This window comes from Astatotilapia calliptera, chromosome 16 (genome assembly GCF_964374335.1).
Source record: "Astatotilapia calliptera chromosome 16, fAstCal68.1, whole genome shotgun sequence".
Lineage (NCBI taxonomy): Eukaryota > Metazoa > Chordata > Actinopteri > Cichliformes > Cichlidae > Astatotilapia > Astatotilapia calliptera.
In genome coordinates this window covers 19,734,481-19,760,638 of record NC_137437.1, presented here as the reverse complement: position 1 = coordinate 19,760,638, position 26,158 = coordinate 19,734,481, and the positions used below count along the sequence as shown (strand labels likewise).

The following is a 26,158-nucleotide window of genomic DNA, read 5'->3' as shown; positions in this document are numbered from 1 at the left end:
CAGTTCATTGAGGATTTAAAACAGGGGTCCCCAATCCCAGTCCACGAGGGCCGGTGTCCCTGCAGGTTTTAGATCTCACCCTGGGTCAACACACCCGAATCACATGATTAGTTCATTACTAGGCCTCTGGAGAACTTCAAGACATGTTTAGAAGGTAATTTATCCATTCAAATCAGCTGTGATGAATCAAGGACACATCTAAAACCTGCAGGGACACACCGGCCCTCGTGGACTGGGATTGGGGACCCCTGATTTAAAAGAAAAGAAGACAAACGCTTGGATAAAATTTGTCCGTAGTTTATTAATCAGTCCAACTGTACATAATGCAGTGAGAGAGGGACACCAGACAATGATTAACATGGAGGATTACAACGATGCCAGTGCTATGGCAGCACCTGGAATACACCGACAATCAGCTGGACTGGAAATGATAGCCCTGCACAAGGAAACTGTTCAGGCCTCGATATGTACAGGCACCATACAGAGTGTGTGTGTGTGTGTATAAGTGTGTGTGTGTGTGTGTGTGATTAAAAATATCTGTCTGGATGAAAAACACACAAAAATGATTTTCAGTTCCACAAATGTAAAAGGGTGCTCTCTCTCTTATCCTCTGAAATACTAATTCAGTTATTTTGATGATTTCTTTACTTGTCCATCCACAGTTTGAGTACACTGAAGCGAAATGAAAGGAGACATAGGAGTGGGCAAATACAAAAGATTAGCTGATTAGCAGAGGTTGTTTTTTTTTTTTCCTTTTGTAAAACCATGTCTACACCGATATCACTATTACCCATACTTTTGTGCAATATCTTTCTTTGCATAGTAAATAAAAGTTAAATGTTTTTTATTGTTGACATGCACCTATCTTTTGTAGCATATTTTCCTTGCAGATTTTGGGGACTCCCATATAGAATTATAAGCCCACTATAGTGATTTGCATGCAGCATTACCTGTAGAGCTGAACTTGATTTCCACTAAGAGTTTATGAGAGCAAAAAGGCTTAAGCCAGTATAGTGGGTGTTGATGAGGACTGTTAAGTGAGACCTGGCCGGACACGTGAGCGCCTGCATGGACAGACTTCATGCCCTCAGCATGAGAGGCACCACTGGCTGCAGACAGAGGGGAAAGTGCTCCGTGTGCAACAACATCTACATGTTCGGGTGATTGGTTCTTTGGCTTTTGAGTCAGTGTTGAAGATACTTCAAAAACAGGGGGCTAAATCGGATCACAGTCTGAATCTCTCCGGAAATGACGCGCTTCTCCTCGACACCACAGCTTTCTCTCTCTGTCCTCAAATCTGACTTTAGATTTTCTTCTCTAACCATTTTGGCCCAAATCCTAGTCTCAGTTTGTTTGTTTTTTATTTTAATAACATTACCAAAAACACCCGCTATACAAGATGTTAAGATAAAAAACAAAAGCATTTGATGTCCTTGGAAAATATGCTGTCAATTCCAACCCTGAACTCCTTAAATATGTACAGTGGTGTGTGCATGTGTGTATGTGTGTGTGTGCGCATTCACTACATCACTACATGGCCTGCATTGCCCTTATAGGTCCTCACATGAAGTTCTGCTTAAACAGGAGCTTCAACAGGCTTGTCACTGGGTTTGGTTTTTAATGAGGCTCTCTCCTGCGCTTTTTTTCTCCTCTTTCTGTGTTTTCTTTTTTCTTCTTTTTTATTTTTGCAGTATATTCATAGCTTTGGTAGCCATGCAGAGCCCCGCAGAGAGGGCTCTTCATGCCGGGCGCGGGCGGGTTGGGTGGGGGTCGGGCGGGCCAGCAAGCAGCAGGTTTTGTTTCGATTTTATTCATGCCAGGTGAGAGAGTGGTGTGGATTCCGCCTGAACGCCTGTGCACTGGCACTAAAGGATGGAAAGAGGAGCTCTGTCACTCTGGAGATCAGGGTGGAGGGGCGTGGGTGAGGTGTAGTTGAAAAAGGCTGCATTTATAATGTCACTACGATGGAAATTTGTTAAAATGTCCACTATGTCTTTTTCAAGTAAATCTAATGCCAAAGAATCAGCAGCAGTAAGTGCAGTCCAGCTGTCAGGTAGCCAACTAAGGAAGCCTTGGAGCAGTCCCTGTGTGATTGCCATCTTCTCCTTGGGTTAAATGGCTGTGGCATTGGGGTCATACCGCCGTTTCTTCACATTTCTTGATGAGGAGATAAGAAAAAGAAGTCAGCATCTGCTATAATTATATATGCAACGGAGCTAGTGCAACCTGGACAAGCAACCACGCTCTCTTAAGGAAATGCTGTTAGTTGCAGTTTATTATGTAAGGCTGTGAGCAAAATCCCATACTTACGTACTTTTTAGTAGTAGTAGTAGTAGTACGTGAGGATTGTTTGGTATAACACATTCTCAGTATGTATCCAATAGCATGCGAGGTACATACTATTTTGGGTAAGCGGGACAGTGAGCTGAAATCTAACATTGATAACTCTTGAACTTGAGTGTTTAAATACATGCTTTCACTCTGCTGTTAATAAAATTTCAGCAAAGGCACTGGAATGTATCCTAAGGCTTAAATCCTACTGTTTAAGTGATACATAGTATGGGATTTTAGACACAGTGTAAGTGTGCCTGATGAAAATGTTCCAAATGTGCACTTTTTGAGGGCTTCAGGATCAAACGCCGAGGACACTGGAGTGAGGACAGGCTGGTCCATGTTGGCCCGCTCAGCCTTGACTGCAAAGAGACAGTCAGAGGTATTTACAGTCACAAACCTGAGGTCTACAGTGTCAGCGATGAGAAAACATCACATCTGCTTTACAGTTTTTGTAGTACTGGCCAGATCTGAAATAAATAAATATGTTTAATTTTTGAAATCAAAGAACAATCAAGTCTAAGCCATATTACATAATTTTTAAGGTGTTACGAATATAAATATACTCTGTTGCCTTCTTGCAGATGTGCTGATCGGCTCCTTCGTGCAACATCAGTTTACAAGGTGAAGTGTAGGAGACACGTGTCATTACCGGTATTGATGGGAAACACATTAGTTCCACTCAAAACAACCATCTGGGAGGAAAGAGCTAACATAACGTGTACTCTACAGCGGAGAGGAGGAAAGAGGAGACGAGCACAGAAATAACGATCACAGCGGCGGCAGCAGCAACAGTAACTACTACCACAACAGTGGGACAACAATGAGTACAACAACAGGAGTGATGCATAACCTCCCCGTACTGTGGCTTGCTGTGGGGCTTCTATCACTCTGTCATGCACCTGTTCCAATAGTCGGCCAGTTGAAGGTGGCACTATTGCTGTGCGTGGTTCATGCAGTGCAATGCGCCGTGTCTGTACCGGGTCTGCGAAGCAGGCAGCAATGGCAGCTGGTGTGGGCGGGTCCGAGAGTCCTGCTCTGCTCTATGGCGGAGCTCAGCCATCCAGGTGGGTGTGGCCAGCCATGGCACAAAGGCTGCAGACAACAAAAAGGTCCTGGCTTCTCTCTCTCTCTGTGTCTGTGTGTGTTGTTCTCATAACTCCATTTAAAGCCTCGGCCTCAAAGAGCGACGGAGTGAGAAAAAAACATCATGGAAGTGATGAGAGCACGACAACCCTCGGACCAAATTGCTCAGGGTTTGTCTCAGCCTTTGTGCAATGAACTGACCTCCTCCAAATCAACAAGTCAACATGCAGAAATGTTTGGTTTCTTATTCTATTTTCTTTCTCTTTTTTTGTTTTTTTGCTGTTTTAGTGACAACCATGATGCTATCTGGCATGCTTTAGTGGCTGTAGGACCATATTTATTATTTAGTCCTTAGGTCTGTTTAGATTAGGATGCGTAACACCCCTGTTGCTCAAGACAGCAGGCTAATCAGCGGTGGGTAGATTTCCTAGCCATAGAGTGACACTGAATGGTCTAGTTTAAGATTTTAAAGGGGAGTAATTTCTGTAATACAAGTACAAACAAACTTTTTTAACCACTTAGCTGTTATAAAGTATTCTGTCCCCTCTGTACTTTACTATGAAATGCATGTCAAACATTGAACTCTGCCCGTCTAATCAGTTTGAGGTTCTGCTACAGATGCACAGACACCCCCAGCGTTTCCCAAAGTCAAATTTACTCATACAGTATCAAACACCTGAACGCCTTCCACACCCATATGTGTTCTGCATGTCTCCTCGTCAGTGTGAGCCTAAGTGTAGTAAGTGTAACATGTCCACCCCGGGATGCTGTATTCTGTAGCAGGAGCTCAAACCCTGGTGTCTAGAAGCAGCAGGGATGCTAGAGTTAGAGCAGGAGAGGCATGCGGCGTGTTGCTTACTTAAAGCCCCATCCAGTCCCCCCCAGCACTATGGCAGCCACAAGGATGGCTCCGGCGATGGAGCCTATTATTAGATTGGTGGCACTAGGACCTGTAAAGGGTTATGGGGAAAAAGACATGAGTTCCTATACTCATTTACTGTATTAATAACATTTAGCTATACAATGATGATTTCACATGGAACAGAAAACATACCATAAGTATACTATTACAATAAAATGACTGAGTTTGAGAATGCATTTTTTTGCATGCTTTTCAACCCCCTTTTAGTGTTATAAAGAGAATGTAATCAAGCAAACGCCCTGGAAATATTTAAGTTTATCTGGTGTCAGTTGAGGTAGCGATTATCAGTGGTTTGTCTGTTAAGGTTGTGTAGACCCTGGGTATCCATCACTGTAAAGGTTTACAGGTGACATGTAGGTGTGATCTGCAGTGTGAGCAGTACAAAATGTTTTTAGGGGTCCCAGTCACCACACAGCCTACCACTGACTGACAAGCCAGGTCACTAACTGGACACTTCTCAGGACTGTTTTCATCTAAATGCCCCACATGCCCCAGAAAGGAGAGGATCACAGGAGCAACCACATAACGACTAAGAATAAGAGAAAGGAGAGGAAGTAGGGAGGGAAGAGGGAGGATGAAGAAAGAGGCTTGTAGTAATGGGGAACGACAGGAAGTGACAGGAGAAGGAGAGGAAGGAGGGAGGGAGGGAGGGAGGGGAGATCCATCAATCAATCACACGACACTGAAAACATCCAATCACATGACAATTATATGGTCATCACCAACACACAAGAAAACACAAAGCCACCGGGACGCACACACGGGCTCAGGCCGGCTCACGAGACCGCCCGCACACTGAGGCACCACTATGAGAGGAAGAGCTGTGAAAGGGTTAAAGATGCTTACTCTATTCCCCACCCTGTGCCTCCAAAAATCACCCCCAGGGCCAGAATGGTCCCTGCTACTGCCCCTATCAGCCTGTTAGTGGCCACGCTCACTGTGCAGAGGGGAAAAGGAGCATTATTACCACCCTGTCAAAAACAAATAGCAGGCTTCTGCTTCAGAGTCATGGATGAAGTGACCACTGCCCCGTAAGCCCCTCCCCCTGTGGTCAAAGCATCATCTTCAGAATCAGAGCAAACAAATCTTACACTGCTTTTACATTCTCCTACAATCAAAGCCTTTATGTTCCAGTAGACCTGTGAAACTCAGGAATGTGCGACTGACTCAGATCTAGCAGTGCGTCTGAGAGCGACACTGTAATAACATTTACATTAAACATACGATCAATGTGAATCTGGGCTAAATTAAAAAAGGGTGGATATATTCATTTTTGGATGGCGGATGGCGGGAGTAGAAAGGTTGGAAACCGACCCTTGGGTTCTTCTTCTGGAGTGACATCGGGCTCTTTAGGCGGGTCAGGCATGCTACAGTCTGTCCCGGCCCAGGTGGTGTCACAGGTGCATGTGGCTTCATTGTTGCATACCTGTGCACAGCAGACATACAGAGGTAAACAGAATGAAAGATGGAGTTTTTTTAAATTCCCCTCAAGGAACTTTTTCTCTTCCATTTTTCCCCAACATTATACAAAAAAATCTGGCATAGGTTTTGACGTATGATAGAAAAAACACAATAGCTCTGTTTTATTCAGCTCCAGTAATCCAAGCTGGTGTGAGCATCACAGAAAAGCATCACAGCGAGAAAAGTGCAGGATGGTGTAAAAAATGTATTTAATTTAGGCAAGCTGGTTTTCGGCTGACTGGCTTACTGGGACTCTTGAAGAAAATCAATCAACCGACGTGTAATTTCCCAGGCAGCTATAGCCCCCTGAGGAGAACTCGCTTGGGAAAAAAACTTCTTTAAGAAACATCTTAAGCTTCATTTATAGTGCTGAACTAAATCCCTGAAGAACCTAACGCTGCAGTTAGTTAACGCTTTGCATTTATACTTGTGCACTGGTGTGTCTGCATTACTTCATCGTCTCAAGTGAAACTCATCCAATCATGTTGGACTCTAAGATAATAAATACTGAACAATGGCTACATGGAACATTTTGAATTTGGAAAAATAGTAACTACTGCATTAGTAATTAATAGCAAAATGCTATTATTGGAATCATAATCACATATTGCAACCATAGGAAGTTACATTTCTGGGAAGATGCACGTCTCAATGCAGTATAGAGCAAATCAAGCTATTATTATTGTTTTGTGTCTGTGTGTTTATTTTATCATCAAAATAATATTTTCAAAAACAATTTGAGTTGCATTTAATTCAGGAAATATAAAGCATTGTATTTCCTGCAGAAAAGATTACGATTTTTGATTATTATGTATTTACATATTTTTAATTGTGGCAATTTCTACCACATCAGCTGAGAAATGATGCTGCACATGCCGGGCCACTCAGAAAGGAAGCACATTTAGAGTTTGAAACGACAGCTGGGATAGACTCGAGTACAACCCTGAATGACCCTGAATTGCATAAGCTGTTAAGAAAATGGATAGATGGATGAAGAGAAGTATTTTATTTATTTTTATTTAAATACATATTATTTAAATATTCTGCAACTTCTTCTTAAAAAAATCTAAATAAAGCAAGTTTGGCTTACTGGTATAAGAGGTATTTGACATTTCCATAAAAGGGTAGAGGTTTTCCCCAGTTTCCAGTTTGTGTTGACACCTGAATAAAGGATTGCCAGTTGCATATTTCCCTTAAGCTTGAGGCTTTTGTTTGACTTTTTCTACTGAGAAAAAGAAAATCAACAACCCTGGGCATTTGAAATGCAATGAGTAGGGATGGGTATCGAAACCCGGTTCTTGTTGAGAACCGGTTCCCACTGTTTCAATTCCTTGGAATCGTTTGCCATTTTTGCAAACGATTCCCTTATCGATTCCAGTCGCCCCGAATGACGTCACCACGTTGCGGAGCGTCATTTACCTGGCAGGAAACACGGCGCCAGCGGCTCAAATGCTCAAAAGCTTGGTTATACTTTACGAGAACGGATGACAACAGGGCAACTTGCAATACTTGCAAAGTAGGTATTTCATTTAAGGGAGGAAACACTACGAATATGCAAAAGCATTTGCTCACAAAACACGCGATAACCTTAAATGAATGTCGTGTTTTTAATTCCGCTCCGGACTCGTGAATCTCAACCCAGCAGCAGCGGTAACGTTTGCACGTCCTCTCCCGTTAATGCGGCAGGTAAATAATCAACTAACAGTGCATATTATGTTAGCGCAATCTGCCTTATTACAAAACCTGCCATTACTGTGCATTTAGGTGACCATGATGAGACAGACAGAGTCTGGCTCAGATGCTGGCAGTTCTCGCTGCAGTCTACCGGTAGCGTCTCCTTTCAGGCCAGGATAGACGAATGTCACCGAGCAGTGACTGAGTTTGTGGTCAAAGGCTTGCACCCATTTGCCACAGCAGATGCCCCGATTTCACTTTGGTAAGTGAATGTGTTTAATTGTAGGCAGGGACATTACTGGATATTCTTGTGTAATTGCTACAGAATAATTTATGTTACACTTTGTTATTGCTACAGAAGAATATTTTATTTTATTAGTTTACATTTACATTTTTTTTCCTGGGGACCCTGTGACACCCCATTGAAGAGCCGTAGGCTGGATCTCTTAAGATCTCACTGTTGGGTTTGTAAGGCCAGGTTACTCCTAAATTTCTATCTTGTTCAAAGAGAAGATAAAAAACAAAGTTCTAAGCTAATCGACCTTAGTGTTCTCCTTTTTTAAAAATAAGAATCGATAAGAGAATCGATAAAGAATCGAATCGTTAAACAGAATCGAAAATGGAATCGGAATCGTTAAGATCTTATCAATACCCATCCCTAGCAATGAGCCTCCTTACTTCTCCTCATCCCTCCAGAGTGAGATTTAATAAACAAAGAGCAAATACTGGTGTTTGCTGAACAGAAACTCTAAGTTAGAGCATAAACAGCCTTTATCCATGACTCAGTAAGCACCCTTTTCATCAAAGGTGTTGGAAACGTTCTGCAGCCCTTACAAACAAATACTACACGCAGTCCATGCTTGCTAATCTTCTAAAAATGAGTGAACACCCTCTCAATTTGCCAGTGAGCAAAGAGTAGGTGTTGGTAAGTGCGTACAAATACTCACCCCATGGCCCGAGCACACATGTCCGTTAGGTCCAATGGGGCAGGTGCTCATGTTAAGTGACTGGATGGGCAGACACTTGCGGTCAAGGCACATCATTGACGGCCCACAGGGAGTCCCATCCTCCACGTAGCCTAAATCAGTTTCATCATCCAAAAGGACGTGGGCACCCCTGAGGAGAAGGATGGAGTAGAGGTGAGGAGTGTTGAAGTCTCCCAAAAAATAAAGCTACAGAAGAAACACTGCCTGTAGGCACCCATTTTAGAAAGAAATAGAAAAACTTCTAGTAACAGCTTGCGTTTTATGAGCAAGTTTATGAGAAAATGGCCCATTGCGACACAAAAAATCCCCCAAATTTACTACAGAGTTTTTCTATTTATTTCCCACATGGGTAAAGAGCCCCCAGGCCCCAGGCATTATATTAAAGTAAATGTGTTTACGTGCACTGTATGACGTTCCCTTGGTGGTTGAAGGAGGTGGGGGTACTGTCTCCTTTCATGCTTCCAATGCGAGGGACACGCCCGACATTGGTACACAAAAGGAAACCACAGAACACGTCACTGTAAAAGAGAGAGATAAGCAACCAAAAATGTGTACAGATAACACTCTTCCACCTGTCTAACAATGTAATGTTCACCTCTGCACCACCAATTACCAAAATGCACCAAAAAGCTCTATTAGTTTGGTTCAAAGCGACATCTGTAAAGATCTGAAACCTCGTACTGATAACTTTCATTTGATCTGTTACAGTCAATGTTTGGTCTTTAATATTAAGTGCAATTTTAAAGTCACACTGCTTACCTTTAAACATGTTTTACAAATACACTGCCTGGCCAAAAAGAAGTCGCCACCTGGATTTAACTAAGCTATTAAGTATAAGCCTTTCATTGGATAATTACTGCAGTGATTACTTAATGCAGCTGGCAACATGTCATTTAATTAACCCTAACTGATGCAGTGAACAAACAACCACATCACAAAACATTTCCCGTGATTGTGGAAAAGATTTTCGTTTGTTTCAGAAGGTTATTGGTCTGTTCTACTGTCACCTTTATATTGTTAGAGACCCCACAGAACTACAGAGAAACCCCAACAATGAGACAACACCCTATGAGCAAGCACTTGGTGACAGTTGGAAGGAAAAAATCCCTTTTAACGGGAAGAAACCTCCAGTAGAAACCACAAGTAGGCCCACAAGAATGCGTGGGCGACTTGGATCCATGCCATGGGTGTGAGGGGAAAGTGAGAGCAGAGGGAGTTAGGACAAAAGGCACACTATGGGAGAGCTAGAATTTAAAATGAATTACTAATAATTAAATGCAATATCCTTCTATAAACACATGGAAACTGAAAAAGAAAGTGAGTGAAGGACATGGGACTCTCCCAGCAGTCTAAGATTACTGCAGCATACCCAAGGAATGGTTCAGAATCACCTGATCCAGCCTTAACTATACGCAAAAAGGAAAGTTTTAAGCCTTCTGTTATCTCCAGCAAAGAAAAACTAAAACAAAAAAAGAAATGTCATTGTGTAAAACCTGGAAGGAGGAACGAGGTCATAAAAAGAGGTGGATGAAATGATGGACCCATCATGCCGAGCGCCTAGTGTACAAGCCTGCAGAGGCAATTTTACAATCTCCGGCTGCTTCAGTTGGTTCTACAGTGTCATGTGGCCTAAAATAAGGTCAGCTGACTACCTGAATATACTGAATAACCGGGTTTTTCCATAGTGGATGTTTTTCTTCCCTGATAGCACATTCATGTTCCAAGATAGCAATGCTACGATTTATCACGCTCGGACTATGAATAAATGGTTCAAGGAGCATGAGACATCATTTTCACATGTGGGTTGGCCAACCCAGACTTAACTGACTTTAACTGTTATTGGGAATATTGCCTTATTAGGAATGTGCCGGAGAAGACGTTCTGATTCCGCCGACATCAGTCTTGTTAAAAAATGAATGCCACTCTGGACGAGAATACATATTGTGAAACTGCATGAGCTTTTTGAAACGATGCCACTGCAAATGCGTGCTGTCATCGAAGCTAAAGGCAGTCCAGTTAAATATTTCAGGCTTCAGCTTTTTTTGGCTGGGCAGTGTAAACTGACTTGACTTTTACCACCACATCCCAGTTAAAGAGAAAAGCCAGGAAGACTGAAGACATGTGTGCTGAGGTGGTTTCCCTGGAATCTGTTTTTAGTAATTGATCTGATTGGTAAAAATACATTCCTGGCATTTGATGGCAATTATCCATTTTAAACAGGGTCCTTTGGCGCCCTCTGTTGGATGGCTGTAAAACAACAACAACTGAGAAACCTGATGCTGAAATTCCACATAACAGGATTAACTTGTACAATATATCTTTGGAATACCACAACAAAAATTTGGGGATCCTAAAGGATCTTGACAGTAAAACTTTCTCACCTATGCACAGCTGGCTGCTTGGTGCACAAAATGGGTGTAAATGTTGGCCGATCAGTTTAGAAAAGTTCAAAATATGCTTTCAGGCACTTTATTATTCAATGAATGTGCGACAGTGTTATTATGTTGTGCTCACTGTTTGCTACACTGGATCCATTTTTCTCCATCTTTTCCACAGTTGCCCTTCTCTGTCCCCTCCGTGTTCAGCTTCTCATAGCAGAACTTCTCCGAGCCTCCAGCCTCTAAAACAAAAAGAGGGGCGATGAGCTGCACGCTGCCTCTCCTTGTGCAGAACCCGTGCTCAAATTAACCCGAGAAGCATTAAACCTTACTTGATCCCCAGATGTATTTACACTGGTTCTCTCTGGTCTTACACTCTCCACTGTAACAGCGACCCTTTAGATAGAGATTAATAAAAAATCAGAAAACTTTGAGCACACGTTGGCATTTATATTTTTGTAAATACCCATTTCTTACCTGGTTTACCTGGCAGATGTAACCATCTTGTTTATGAAGGTTTGGCGGGCACTGTAAAAATCACAAAGAGAACAACCTTTCTTTTTTAACAGCCAAATTTGTGTTCAACGTGCAAAAAAAACGAACTAATTAAAGCTATTTAAAGCTAAATAAACCATAAGCTCAACCTGTCCCGAGTCCCCAGAGCAGGTCTCTGAGATGTCACAGTCGTTCACAGCATAGCGGCAGCTGTAACCTCGTGGGTAGAACTGGCAAGAAAAGGAGAATAAAACAGCGTTGGATTTCAGAAATCAACTACTAGTTTTTCAGAGCTTTAAAAAGAAAGAACCAAGCTTGTACCAAGCATGTTTTATTGCAGCATGGTCCATCGCTGCAGTGTGCCCCATTGGCGAGGGAGCACTTCTTGCAGCATTCCTTTTGGCAGTCCTGAAAACAAAGGGAAACGAGCTTCAAGCATCTGAACAAAGAGAAGATGACAAATGGGCGTGCGTGACGTGGTGAAGTAAAAAGACCCTCACTGTTCTCAGTCCACAGTCGCACTCCTCTCCCAGTTCTACAAATCCATTCCCACAATTTGCTGCCTCGAACAGCTGTCAGGAGAGGACAAGACGGTGTAAAAGGAGCACGTGTGCGTAAAAGTTTGACATGTTGAGAGAAGGGGCGACTAACCTTGGTTGGCCTGTTGAACAAACAAGAACCTCCACCTTTCAGGAGGAACTCCTTGTAGTCTGAGATGCTGCATTTGGAGAATTTTTGTGGGTGTTGGACTCTGCAGAGAGAAGACAATGATATTTATAAGTTTGTCCAACCAAACAGGATACAGTCAAAAAAATATGCCTAAAATGTTGACTTCAAGTAATCTGAATGCATGCAAATTTCCCAAAAGTCAATTTTCATTAGATATCTCAAAATTTCAGCTTACTGACTAAAACGTATCACTAAGTTTAAAATCTTGAAATAATAACCTGAAATTTTGACCAATGGAAGTGTGTTTATGTTCTCAGTTGCAAGTTTCAAGTTAAATTGAATACAACATGATTTAAATTGTGGTGTCAAATAGAGGCGTGTAGAATGATAAAGCTGGGTATGCTTCTGGTCACTGACAAGTCACTATCGTAACAGCATGCTTTGTCCCTCAGTTTTTGAGTCAGAGCCACTTTTGCTCATCCTGTCCAGTTTCAAAACAACAAGATGGTGACGGCAAAATCCTTTCTAGGAACATAACTAACCAATGGGGGACACCCTGGTGACTACAGCTACCTTTTATATACCCAATCCTACTTTAGCTAAAAGAGTTGCTTATTATTCACAAAACAGCATGCCGAAATTACAGTAGGTGCAACTTATTCATTTTCTTACTTGTGTACTGACTGACTAGGTGGTTAAAAACTGTGTAACTGTATTAAACAGTCGCTCAGAGTTAGTTAATAACAAGCAACAAGGAAAAAAGCTGAACGAGTACTGATTACTACATTACTGAGTGCACACAAACGAGCATTTGTAATTGCTCCGCCATGTGAATGAATGACTGTGTATGCGTGTTTCTCGGGGGTATGTTGGATCTTACCCAGTATCCTCCATTATGCAGCCAGCCCACTGGCTAGTACAGCCGCATTCCTCTGCAAAACAGGGCAGAAAGTGTAGAAACACCAGAGAAAGAGGAACGGACAGAGTAAGAAAAGATAGCATCCACAACTTTCATTTTAAATAAAGACTTAGAGTAGACAAAGTAAGCATGTTAGCATAATTATTTATTTTTTTTGTAATTTCAAAGAAAAGCAGTCTTAATCCGTGGATTTAACTCCTGATATCCAGCTTTCTGCTGAATAATGAAGAATCCTTTCACTTTATTTTACACTGACATTCTCCTTGGCAGCTTTGGGGCCACAAATAGACTTTTGCTGATGGTTAGCATTTTTTCCAGCTTGTAGTTTCTAACCTGGCAGCTGCCTCATTAAGCATGGCGATCTCAAATCTGATGGCATAAATTCTTTCTCAAACGGACATTTTCTGGTCTACTTTTCTCAAATACAGTCAGTCCACCGACGGTGACTTCTGGCAACAGGGTTGCAAAGAGACTTTTTGTTTTAGAGGAGGCCTGTGAATGACATCTAAAATATCAGTCAAGACTTTCAAAAAAATGCATTGTATCCTGTATTTAAACAGTTAAATGCCAATAGTAACAGAATAGTGAAATGTGAAAGTTCACTTAACACAAAACACTTCCTTCTTAGACCTAAAGAGTTGAGAGCAGAAGTATTTGTGGTGCTCAAAGTACTAAAAATACAATTTCGAGAAAGAAAAACACCTCCATTTCTGCTACTTCTCCAATTTCCAGATGTGAGGTTACATCCAGTTAGCAGTCTTAAATAAAGTGCATTTAAACACCTGCCTTCAAAACATTTTCTCTACTTTACAAACAACTTTAGCCGTGCAGCAAAAGCATTTCAGTTTTGTGTGTATGTCTGTTTTAAGAGTGAAAAATGTTCCCATCCTGACCTTAATTCAAGCAAAGCTGGATAATGTTAGAGAGGCATCTGAAACCAGTGTAGGGATCACAGGGTCTTCAATAAAACACCAAATGTATCATAACTGACAGGTGCATTTTTGAGACCGCTACATAAAAACTGTTATTTACTATGTGCCATGAACTTTGTGACTTTAGCCTGCCATGCCTATCGTGCTTATAGCAGCTGTGTGTTAAGAAAAAGTGTTTCATGTTTACTTCTCTTGGATGCCGGATCCCACTGGATGCCCAGGTTCTGTGCCAGGCTCTGGGAAAGAGACACTACCATGGACGAGGTGGTGGCGTACTGTTGGCACAACAGTGACAACATATTATTCACCGCATAATCACACTGCGATACGTCCACAGAGCAATGCTGGATGTGTGACAGTAAATCTGACCTCATTGACGCCTACTCCACGGCTCACAGAACACATGCCTCCAAAGTACGCAGTGCTGCTTCTGCGGTAGTGGAAGGTGGCGTTTCTGTAAGAATGATGGAGATGAAGAATAAGACGGAAGATATAAATAGCACAAAGCAGGTAAGAACACAGCAGTGCTGCTTTAGTTACAGGCAGGCAAACAAAGCGTACTTCCATCAGAGCAAAACCAGAGACCACCCCAAACGATCTGTTCAGCCCCCGAAGGGTGAACTTACGAGAGTAGCTGCACAGAATCGGCATGGTGCTTGATGCTTTGCTGCCGGTACTTGGAGAAATCACGCAGCAGTTCCAGCGGCTTCACACTTATGGGGATGTGATCCCTGTCTGTCCAAATCTCCACAGCAACAAGCACCACACGTGTATGGAGTTGCTCTTTGAAGATCTGCCGTCGGAAGCAATGAATGGAAGCAGTAAAGGAAAAAAAACACAACAAAACGTGTGAGATAGAGGCAGAGAGCGACAGCAAAGGAAGCGGAGGACGGATGTAGAATAATGGGAGCGGGGAGGAATACAGGGGAGTGTTTACACACATACAAAGAACACAGACAGACAAGGATAACACTGATGTTTAGCCATGATGTTTGCCCGTTATTTTTGGAGTTTTGAATTCTTAGTTATCTATCTGAGTTTGGGTGTCTGTTTTGCTTTCTCTGTTATTCTAGTGTTTGAAGTTTTGATTCTTATCTGTGGCATGATGAGTTTTGGATTCCTGATTTGATCCTTTGCAGTATTACTGAAGATATGTTTTTTACGCTTAGATAAAATGAAAACAGACGCCTGTTCTAGTCAAATGTGTACTTTTTTTATGCTTCCTTGTATTCCAGTTGCTGTCTTGAGGTATTGTAGCTCAAGACTAACCAGAGTGAGTTTCTTGTCTGTGTTTAGTATTTATCTTTTGAGTTATTTCCTGTTTTACTCTGTCAGTTGTCTCTTGTGTCTTGCTTTGACTTTTACTTCCTCCCCTGTGATTATCTTGTACCTTCACCCATGTTTCATTTCTCTCCTGCTCCCAGTTTGCCCTCAGGTTGTTTATATACACTCACTACAAACTGCATTTAAATGTTTAATTCTCCGGGCATAGATTCAACTAGATGCTGGAAACATTCCTCAGCAAATCTGGTCCATATTGATGTGACAGCCTCCCTCAGTTGTTGCAGATTTGTCAGCTGCACAATAATGATGTGACTCTTCCATTGCATCCCAAACGTGCCAAAGTTTTAGCAGCACTGTCACTTAAATAACCCGTTTCCCCATTCTGACAGTCAATGTAAGTTTCCGCAGGTCATCTTGACACCTCTACATGCCTCCATACACTGAGTTGCTGCCATGTAATTGGCCAATTCAATGGTTGGGCTAATGAGCAGCTATTGAACAGCTGTACCTAACAAAGTGTCTAGTGACTGTATACTGCCTTTCTTCCAATTAGTCTTTGTCTTCCCTGGATGTGTGCTTGCTGTTTACCCCGGTTCTCTGTGGTTTCCTTGTTTTAGTTATTGATCTACGACGTCAACAAAATAAAAGGTTTGCTTTGCATTATTTTGTCTGCCTGGAGTTGTGCATTTTAGTCCTGTGACGGTCCTGTGACAAGGTTTACCATTGTAGTTTAAGCATCAAATGCAAATTAGACACGAGGGTGAATGAAATGTTAAACATTTTGCAGATAGTGAGCACTGAACAAAATCAAATCTTATCCAGCTTGTGATGCCAGAGAAGTCATGTGCTAGACCGCAGGTGTCGAACTCCAGACCTCGAGGGCCGGTGCCCTGCAGGTTTCAGATGTGCCGTTGATCCAACACAGCTGATTTAAATGTCTAAATTACCTCCTCAACATGTCTGGAAGTTCTCCAGAGGCCTGGTAATGAACTAGTCATGTGATTCAGTTGTGTTGACCCAGGGTGAGATCTAAAACCTGCAGGACACCGGCCCTTGAGGCCTGGAGTTCGACACCCCTGGGCTAGACTGTCAGTATGTTGGTGCTGATTTGGTGATAATAGTAGCTGAGTGAAGTTAGACCTGCTGATGGCAAAACATTAAAAGTCAACTGTTATTAAGTACAGTAGGAGACGTTGCCGGACTTCTAGTAGGTCTTCTACAGATGATATTCTAAAAGAGGTTTCCAAAAAAAAGCACACACTCCAGTTTGCTCAAAGGATAAGTAAAAAGCTTACTCACACTATCCACAAGATTAACTACTGACTTGGCAAAGTTCCTCGTGTGCTGCTTGTTCCTGTGTCGTTTAAACTGCAAACAGAAAGGGGGAGGGAAAAATAGCACACAGTGATGTACAGTGTGTAACGTTCGGTGGCGCTTGCTGCTCCCTCTTCTGGGAGGGAGTCGGCCCAGGTCTGGAATATTAAAGAGTATCCTTTTGTCCATGATAAAATACCAGCCACATAGCATCAAATGAGGAAAAAAGGAGAGATTTTTACGCACCATACTGTGGTCACTGACAATCATGACTTCTAAATACTTCATCTCCTCAAATACGCTGCGAGGCATCTGCAAAACAAAACAACAATGACCAGGCAGCTTCAAGTGTATAATTTGGAGTATCACCACAGGTCTAACCTTGTAAACGTCTGTGGGTGTTTTTATTGTAAACTGTGAAACGCAGCCGGGGTGAGTGCACTAAAGTCATTGCATTACTTCAGAGAGAGGTGAGATCAGAGACTTACTGCTCGCTTTTTCCTGCGCCTCAGCCAGGACAGTTCATCCAGCTCGGAGAAGAGCTGCTCCTCCTCTTCCTCTGCAAATAAGCACAAGGAAAGAGTGACACCTCTACAGACTCAAGTGTTTACATCCCTGTAGCCTTGTTTTGAAAGAAATCAGTTATGCATGTGACATTTTCCCAGAAATTTCCACAGCGTGTCTCAAAATTTCCTATGAAATGCAAAAAGACGAGTGAAGACAGGGAACTTGGCAAAACGGCAGCGAGGCAAGTGCTTGTGATCCAAGGAAAGTGATATACATTTGGTCCATTTGGCAACTATAACACTAAAATCCAATCCAGTTTGTTTTAAAGGTCTCTTCTGGGGTGACAGCCTATCTGGACCTTCCTGTCCTTGCTTTGTGTCTGAAGACAGGGATGATAATGTCAGGTTTAGGAAGTCACAAGAGGTGTGGTGCTGGTCAGAGGGGAAGGACTGATAAAGACAGTTATGTGAAAAGGTTAATGACAAGCATCGAAACCTTACCCTGCTCCACTGAATCATCATCCCACAAAGAAGAGGCTGCTCTTCTTAGTTTGTGAGGCCTAGCAGCTGTATCCTGTAGGAGTCAGGCAAACAAATCGGTGAAAAAAAAAGGGAGGGTGACTTGTACAAGCAGGTAGAGCAAATGAAAAAAATAAGTTTAAACACATAATTTATCAAGGATTTACAAAAGTAAATGCAGGACTAAATAATTACACAAATAAAAATGTTTGGCGCTGAATGCCTGCTGCACATCTTTTCTGACGTTTAGCTGCTGTTATGTATCAGAGTGAGTACTCTTGAGTTGCTGATTTCAAGAGCACGAGGTGTTCCAGTTTTATAAAGAACAAGAGCACTTGTGTTTGCATGTAAAGGGGGGGAAACTATTTTTCCCACCAGCAATGCAGTCAAATCCACTTGTAGTAGCAGGAAAAGGAACATTTCTAGCAGTGCACAAACATGTAGACCGTCAATGCTAGAAAACAGATACTGCGCAATCAAAAGCATGTCCGACAGATTATTACAACAAGAAGAAAGTGCTGGCAATCGCTAAACATCCCAGCACTCGTGATTTTTTTGGCCACAGATTCCCATTAGCACCTAAAGTTCCTCTTTCTCTATAACTATGATATAATTATGACTATTGGTCAGAGGGCCCGGTGGCACCAGTGTCCGGCAGCCTCGCCTCTGTCAGTGCGCCCCAGGGCAGCTGTGGCTACAATGTAGCTTACCATCACTAGTGTGTGAATGTGTGTGTGAATGGGTGGATGACTGAATGTAGTGTGAAGCGCTTTAGGGTCCTTAGGGACTAAGTAAAGCGCTATACAAATACAGGCCATTTACCATAACAGGAAGAACTGGTGTGGGCCAGAGCCATCACTGAATAGTCATTCAGGACTAGAAAACCACCCTAACCTTAACCCCTTAACCAGCTTTCTACTATGGCTTGACAAATAGGAATTATGATGATTAACATACAATAAAAATGCAGATTATTTGTCTTTTGCTATAGCCATATGTAAAAAAAAACATAAGGTCATGTTAATCCCATGTAGGAAATGGCCGTTTCCTTTGAAAACAGGATGATCCTGGTAGGATATCCTTGCCTGAGAACAAAAAGGAGTAACAGCATAAAACGTGTGTTTCCATCCAAGGCGAGGATGTTTGTTTGATCGCAGTGTGCGTGTCTGCTAAAGGAATAACTTACACTTGAATGATTCTGTTGTAAGGGCTCAATTAGATACACATGGACTCCATCGTCAAACATCCCACTGCCAGGCAGAGGGAGAATAAAAGGGAGAGACACACCAGTCAATACCGAGTCAATAGGAGCTAAGCAGCAGAGATGAGTACATCCAGAGATATTCTGAGCGCGGCGAGGATTTCACAAAAAAAAAATAAAAATCTGATGTTCACTTACTGCAAACCGTTACAGGTAGATAAGGCTGCGTGGGAGTTATCGTTCCCTCTCACCTGGCCGTGGTAGTAACAGTGCTCACCGCCCTGAGAGAAGAAGACACAGTACTAAGGCAGCATCAGCGCTAGCATAATGCACAGAGTTGTGTGTACACCGTCGTGGCGCTGTGTAAAGCTGTCAGTGTGTTTGAATTTTCCAGCAGTCCTAAAAGGGTAACAGCTTGTGTCACAGATGTCAGTTTTGGCTTATTTGCAGCTCACTCCTGCAGGGGGGCTCAATCTATGCTTGTTAAAAGGGGAAGTTAATACACTGCAAGGTGGGTGCCGACACTGTTTGTGACTCAGCCCTCAGACCCCGGGTGAGCGCAGGACCCTGTTTCCCTCTGTCTCTCTCTTTTCCTCTCCCTCACACACACTTCACCCATCCCGTCCTGCACTGATACTGCAGAGTGCTTTCTCTCCCTCATCATGTGACCAGAGCTCCAGCAGGAGGCTGCAGGGGAGCAAAACCCTGCTGATTCAGCTACAGCATGCCCAACCCAGCTCTCTGCCTGAATCAGCAGCAGGAGAAAACAGCTCTCATTTCCATCTCACTAGCTTATATCCTCATCTATCTATCTATCTATCTATCTATCTATCTATCTATCTATCTATCTATCTATCTATCTATCTATCTATCTATCTATCTATCTATCTATCTATCTATCTATCTATCTATCTATCTATCTATCTATCTATCTATCTATCTATCTATCTATCTATTTCTGTGCAAGGTCAAAGCAGCATACACATGGCCCACCACAGCAAAATAACTGAGAAATGTGTCTACTTAAACATTACCTTTGATATAACAGGTTTCTCTCCTTCATAGTGGATCTCAACATAATCTGAAGACAGCAAGTCACTGAAGAAAACAGAGACTGCAGTTAGTAACAGGAGGAGTTGCCAGGAGGAGTAAAAGGAGGTGATGCAGTGAAAAAAACATGCAGGAGTCTGTCTGTCTCGTTTTGCTTTCTCTGACTCACATATTGTGGTTTTAAACTAGTGGTGAGAGAGCAGTGCTTTGGTTGGCGTTTAAACACGAACAGTCATCACCGCCGGGCCCGCATTTGGCTGCACAAACACTCCCCTGGCATCTCAAAAGTGCAGTGGAGATGTTAAATGTTGTCTGCCCTCAGGAAAAATTACTATGCAGGTAACCTGGGGATGACTAACTAGCCCGGCAGAAGATGCACAAAATAAAACTGGATTTGATAAAAAATCTCTCAAAAGCACCCTGAGAACAGAACAGAACAGAAGCAAATTATATCATATGAAGCTACCTGCTTCTGCATCAGATTTGCCCAAATCAAACTGAACGGAAAAGCCTAATGCGATAAATTATCCTAAGGCCTCAACCTCACCTTGAACACAACAGTTCTCTCAGCAGCTCCCTGAGTCAGCGTCCCTCACACGCTCGGTCTGCTAGCTGACTTCAAGAGATAATTTCTGCCACAATGGCGCTTTTTTTTCTTCTGAGTAACCTTGCAAAACGGAAACATCCCTCCTCTCTGAACATATAGCTGTGCTGCAGCAAGAAAAAAAAAGGATGGAAATAGTGGCTCTGTATTGTGACACCAGCAGTGTGACCATTTTTTTTGAGTGATGCGTTGGAGCATGTGAACAGGAAGTGCACCATTACGAGAGGAGAGCCAAGGCGCGAGCAGTCTCTGAGAGATTCCTGAGTGAAGGGCTATTTATAGCTTGACAGATGAGAAGAGTGGGCCACACCAGAGTGTATCGGTGTTTGAACGGCTGTGTGTGCATAAGTGTGTGGTTGGCTCTCTGGCTGGCTGGTAACAAAACTGAGTGTGGAAAGGTAAAGCGCCGGAGCGTGAGCATCTTGACGTGTGTCTGTTTAAATGTCTATGCGCCACGGTTGCGCGTGGAGACCATGAGGAGGGAGTTCTGCCCCAAGGTCTCTTGGTTCACAGGAGACGGAGCGCCACAATGCAGCAGGAGAGGCAGCAGCACATGAAAGGCACAAAGAGGTAAAGGAGAGAGAAGGGACCAAAGAGCTGCAGGAGGTTCTCACGTCTGGCGCCAGATCAAATGTAACTCTAAAATCCTGTAGCAGCACATGACACACTCATGCTGTTCATGCAAGGCAATAATCTGCTCTGAGGCTTAATATATGGAGATGCTATTAAGTATTCAGAAAGACGGCAAAGGAAGAAAATCTCCCAGACAAAGTCGCCATTGTGGCCACTGACGATTTAACTAACGCATTTCAAAAACATCCAGATTCTTTAAAAGTAAGACTTGTATTAGTTTCTGTAAATCATCTTTTTAGTTGCTTACAATTCCAGGTACGGTAAGAGGTGAGCAGATAAAGCAGCACCCACTAGCAGGGTGCAGACCTATCTATATTTAGATCAGTGCTGCTGCAGCTACAACACTAAGCAGAATTCAAACCCCTATTCTTGCACAAAAAAAGCATCTAGTCGAGAACCTACAAGCAAACAGCTGGGAATCAAGGTCACACGTGCAGGCCTCTTCACTGCTGCTGAGATTTTCCTGTTGTACTATGTGGTGATTCCTGAACGGAGTGACAGGCTTTTCTGTCATTTGACATGATGCATGCGATACAAGAAGCGATGTATTTTTCATTTCAGCTAAACCTCACGGGAAATGTTCAACTTAAAACGAAGATAGCAGTGACAGACACTCTGAAGATATCCCAGCGCCGATATGTGATCTCCAAAACCGCAGACTGCAGAAGATTTCTGAACTTGTACATTTGGGCAATAAAAGAAATACTAATTGCTCCATACTGCTGCACTGCCTACAAGTCTTTATCAGCCTTGACGTGGGCACTCACATGATACGCAAACCACTATGAAGCCAAAGCTCCAACATTTCCTTCATTATAGCTGAAGTAACAACTGTGTAAAGTAATTTCAAAGCGTGTTTACAGGATCTTAAGTTTATGGCACATCCCCTGTGATCTCAGCAAGCCACAGGCACAAGCTGAATATCCAACCACATGATAAGAAAACATAAAAGTAACTACGTCCTACAGGAATTTTTCACATGTACGCCAGGCTTCTTTATACAGGGAGTGAATCAATAGATGCAGAACACAGAGCAGCCGTCTCCATCCTCATTTTGATGCAAGCTTATTAAATCCTCATTAAATATAGAGATGTTGGTTATCCAAAATCCTTCATATAAAACTAGTCTGGCTGCTGAGCTGACGTCGCTCTTAGCACTTAGCAACCAACGTGCTGACCCACAGTTTCCCTGATTACATTATCTTCAATTGATGCTGCATTAAGCTCTGTTCTGACACATTATACATATCATTTACAAACAAGAGTCAGCTACTCGACGTGGTTCATCGCTTCGTATCATAGTCCGAGTCGACTTTCAGTTCACTGAACGTCTGCTCTGTGCTGTCATGATAGAAATACAAGTGTAGTGCACTTATGCATGTTCTCTTTGAGTCCTACACTGGTCTTTATATTTTGTATCTTTCTGATGACAACAATTTCATTATATTTATTATTATTATGGTACACCAAAATCTGCAACAAGCAGATTTATATTTAAATTAGTAAAGGATTTAAAACAGGAAATAAGAGTTATCTTAATTGTATTCTATACAGCACCACGTATTATAGCGTGAAGAGTGTCTATGATAGGCTATATGGATGCTGGTCACAAGGCCAGCATGATACAAGATACTGAAATTCTATTGTTTTCATCTATTTAGTCATTTTTGTTGAGATGACCTTGAGAACAAATACTCTTTTACATGTTCTTATCATCTGGTGTCATTTCCCATAAAGGGCTGTGATGCGTCTTTGTCTCATGCTTGATTAGTACTCAGTCAGTCTGGTGGTGAGATTTTGGGGAAAAAACAAGGACAGGGAGATAAACAAAATCCTTACACATCTCTGAGTTTCACAGGGAAAAAAAGCCCACAATCAATAACACTAACCAATTTAAGTGAAATAAATTGCTGTGGTTAAATTACATTAGGAGAACTTACTTGTTAAGAGACAGATCTAGAACAAATCTGGAGCCAAATGCCTCTAACTGGAAACTAACTTGGGCTAGGTGGACTGCCTGTAGAAGAGAAAAAGAGTAGTCACTGCAGATAATGGTAGCTTGCAAAACAAATAAGATTATAGCAGCGTCTCACTGAGCCAAAATCCTCCAGGGTCTGCCTTCAACTTCGTGTACAGCACAATGCACAAAGAACAGATGTGCTGTATCAATGACGGATGTTAATGTACAGTGGGTTGACGGGAAGAAGTGCTTCTTTCAGCACACTTGCTTTGGCATCACTCCAGTTGCTAAAGAAACACGTAAACTATGCTAAGTGGGTCTATTTTGACTATTATCTTAGCTTTGACTGATTCTCTACAGCAAACTGACATGAAATACTGGGATCAGACCAAACAACGCATTATTATGTACTACAACCTTTGACCACACATCTTGCAAACTTTTTGCACAATCAAGGCTATGCAAGCACTAATCATCTTCATCCACCCCTCTTCCACATACCTGGCCCTCTGAAGCTTGGTTCTTAGCATGGGTGTTCAGGTCATGGTAGGTACTCTCAGAGTCCTCGTTTAGGTAGTAGATCAACCGAGAGGGGTAGGTGATCACATGCTCTACTGCATGGTGTGTTGTGTTGTCTGTGGTGGGTGCTGCAGTTGCCTGTTGCTTCAGCAGAGCCGACACTGCGTCCCTCTCAACCTTGTCCTCTACTCCTTGAACCTCTGCAAGGGATTTTTTACAGCACAGATACATATATATGTTTTTTAAAACTACAGATATGCACAAAGGTATCATCTTTAATTCATTAAACACAATTGTTACACTGAGGCAAGTGGCTTTAGCTTTATGCCAATTTTATGACACAGTTCATCTGCAGTGATTACATGCAGCAGTATACTCAAAAACTAATAGCCACCACCAATTACACTGATTTGGAACACAGACTATAAACTGCCTCATTTAAATAAAAACCACTTTTGATACGGTTATTGCCAAAGTAAAAACTGCACCAGATAAATACTGTTCTCATTTAATCCGGCGTGCCTGGATAATATCACGCACTTGAACAAACACAGAGCCTGTGTGTTAGACTTAATTCAAGCGTAGTAAATATCCATAACAGTGATCATTGTGTTTTTACTAGCTGAACAAAAGATGCTGAGATGCTGTAGTCTGCCCTCATGCAGCATCACGCTAAAGACGCAGCGTATTAAATACAATAATTCCCGGTGGCTTCCGAGGAACGCTGTTATAGATCCAAAGCACATCACCAAACAATATTTCAGCACAAAGCACAGAGTGGTAAGCGTACGCGATCACATTAAAGTGACAAAAAAGCCAGCAGGCTGTGGCAGTACCTACCGAGTGAAGCTAGTGATGGATGAAGCCAAGGCAAAAGGATGCTGACGAGCAAAGTGGCCAGAAATATCAAATGCATGATTCATATTTGATAACTGAAATATCTCAATATCAACACATCAACGCAGTTAATTGCTCGCGGCCCATCGTGGCGGGGGAGGTGCCGTGGAGGGGGGATCTCTTCATGGATGCAGGAGACACCGGGTTTTACTGCTGCAGTAGCGGAAGAGGAGGAGGAGGAAGAAGCGGAGAGAGGAGGGGTGGGGGTGGGGGGCTGAAAGAAGGCGGTGGCCAGGAGGCAGCTACTGGAAGTCTACCAGCAGGTTGCTGCTCCTCCTTGATGAGCTCAAATGCCCTTTCTCACCACAGACACAACCAAGTGAGAAAGGACACTACCACTGATATAATATAATATAATATACTATAATAACATAGTAGTTACATTATGTAGGCACTTGCCACTGTAAACAATACCAGTATAGAATAATCGTTCGACTTTCAAGTTTGGTTTCTGTGGTTTTTATAATTAAAGAAAATGTCAAACTGTGTCTGCTGGGAGAGAAAGTACTGGGACCATTCAGCAGCACCATAATCTTCTGAAACGGCTCCATGTATTATCAGCAGCGTAAACCAGACCGTGTGCTGTAATTGCTCTTTAATAATTATCAGTATTATTCAATATGTAACTTTTATCTGTTGTGTAAAGGTGCCTTGAGTCAAAACCTAGTTCTAACATCCTTAAAGTGGTAGTTTTTATGATAACTCACATGGTGCATTTTCCTGAATGTTTTACCTGAGCTGTGCGGATGCGCAGAAAACCCGGGGCCAGGTAGTATTCCAGTAATTTGGACTCTGTGGTGCATAATAAAGCTGCCCCCCCCCCCCCCCCCCCCCCCCCCCCCCCCGCCCCCATAGTGTGTGCTCATTCACAACTGGGGTCTAAAAGCACATTTTCGCCCAAGGGCTAGAGCAAATTTATCCACCCATTCGACATAAAATTACTGTATGCAGCCATAGTTGTACTTAATTAGTTATTACGCTCATATGAGTGAAATACTGCATAACATTTTAAGCTGATGATATGTTTTAACTGCCTAATCTGGTATCTTTGTTTTTGTGAGGGCAGACATATAATAAGAACAAAGCCTCATTAATAGGACACACTTGAATTTGTCTAATTTTTAAAAAAAGAAACAAATGAATCTCAGTAAATGTTTAATGTGGACAATATAGGTGTAATTTAGTTGTTTGTATGTTATACTTTAACACTCTATAAACCCATGCGTAATAATTTTTATGTAATTAACACTTTATTAATCCTAATTAGTGTATAACTAGGGTAACAATTAACTAACCAGGGACTGTAATATAAGATGTTACAAAACAGTAAATGGTTTGTAAATGCATTTGAGGCAAAAATTAATGTAATATTTCCACCTGAAATCTACTCAAGCACTATAAAACAACATGAAACTTACATGCTTATGCAGGGGTGGATCTACAGCCGGGTAAGGGAGGGCAACTGCCTTTGAACACCCACCCCCCTTCACCCAGAACTTTTCTAGTTCTGCCCCAGTGCTGATGCAAAGTATTCCCATTTTTAATAAACTACTAGAAAAAATTTGCATATTCACTTCACTGCTACAGCCTCATTCACTGCAGGTGCTTTCTGTAGCTTTTTGAAAACATCATGTGAAAAAGAACGTTTTCACATGACTCTTTTCAGAAAATATGAAGTACACCCTTACTGACCCCATTGAAATTCAGACGTAACGCAGCAGCCAGGTGCTGGTGATCAAATAAACCACATTAAAAGATCATCAGAAAGTGTAAGCACTTCTACTAAAACTGTAACAGTTTGCTGGTTCGGAGCATCCA

The 26,158-nt window shown here is 42.3% G+C and overlaps 1 protein-coding gene across 7 annotated transcripts; it reads right to left on the bottom strand.

Moving 5' to 3' along the window:
- Positions 1-281: 281 nt before the first annotated feature.
- adam23b (ADAM metallopeptidase domain 23b) lies at positions 282-24,522 on the bottom strand. Of its 7 annotated transcripts, none has more exons than XR_013902235.1 (27): positions 24,284-24,522; positions 23,426-23,643; positions 22,905-22,981; positions 19,712-19,775; positions 18,876-18,958; positions 18,663-18,726; positions 17,459-17,531; positions 16,940-17,010; positions 16,698-16,763; positions 16,437-16,505; positions 14,480-14,646; positions 14,223-14,307; positions 14,041-14,128; positions 12,883-12,934; positions 11,985-12,084; positions 11,834-11,905; positions 11,655-11,741; positions 11,483-11,563; positions 11,316-11,366; positions 11,171-11,234; positions 10,975-11,080; positions 8,859-8,978; positions 8,422-8,590; positions 5,654-5,765; positions 5,186-5,276; positions 4,277-4,367; positions 282-3,509 (listed from the first exon to the last, which is right to left on the bottom strand). XR_013902235.1 is itself a non-coding variant. In XM_026144770.2 (26 exons), the coding sequence occupies exons 1-26, from the start codon at positions 24,357-24,359 to the stop codon at positions 2,112-2,114; spliced, it is 2,352 nt and encodes a 783-aa protein (XP_026000555.1). In that variant the 5' UTR covers positions 24,360-24,522; the 3' UTR covers positions 282-2,111. The 7 variants fall into 7 exon arrangements, 4 of the variants coding, with proteins under 4 accessions (XP_026000555.1, XP_080146770.1, XP_026000554.1 ...); XR_013902234.1 differs by lacking the exon at positions 5,186-5,276 and having other exon boundaries at positions 282-2,157; positions 3,312-3,509; XR_013902236.1 differs by having other exon boundaries at positions 2,109-2,157.
- Positions 24,523-26,158: the final 1,636 nt, after the last annotated feature.

Excerpts from the sequence above, each read along its gene's own strand:
- adam23b (XM_026144770.2), bottom strand. The coding sequence starts at position 24,359 with ATGCATTTGATATTTCTGGCCACTTTGCTCGTCAGCATCCTTTTGCCT. Across the intron at positions 18,727-18,875 it reads TCTACCTGTAACGGTTTGCA|TGGGATGTTTGACGATGGAG; the intron begins GTAAGTGAACAT and ends TCTGCCTGGCAG. Across the intron at positions 16,764-16,939 it reads GGCGCAGGAAAAAGCGAGCA|ATGCCTCGCAGCGTATTTGA; the intron begins GTAAGTCTCTGA and ends TTTGTTTTGCAG.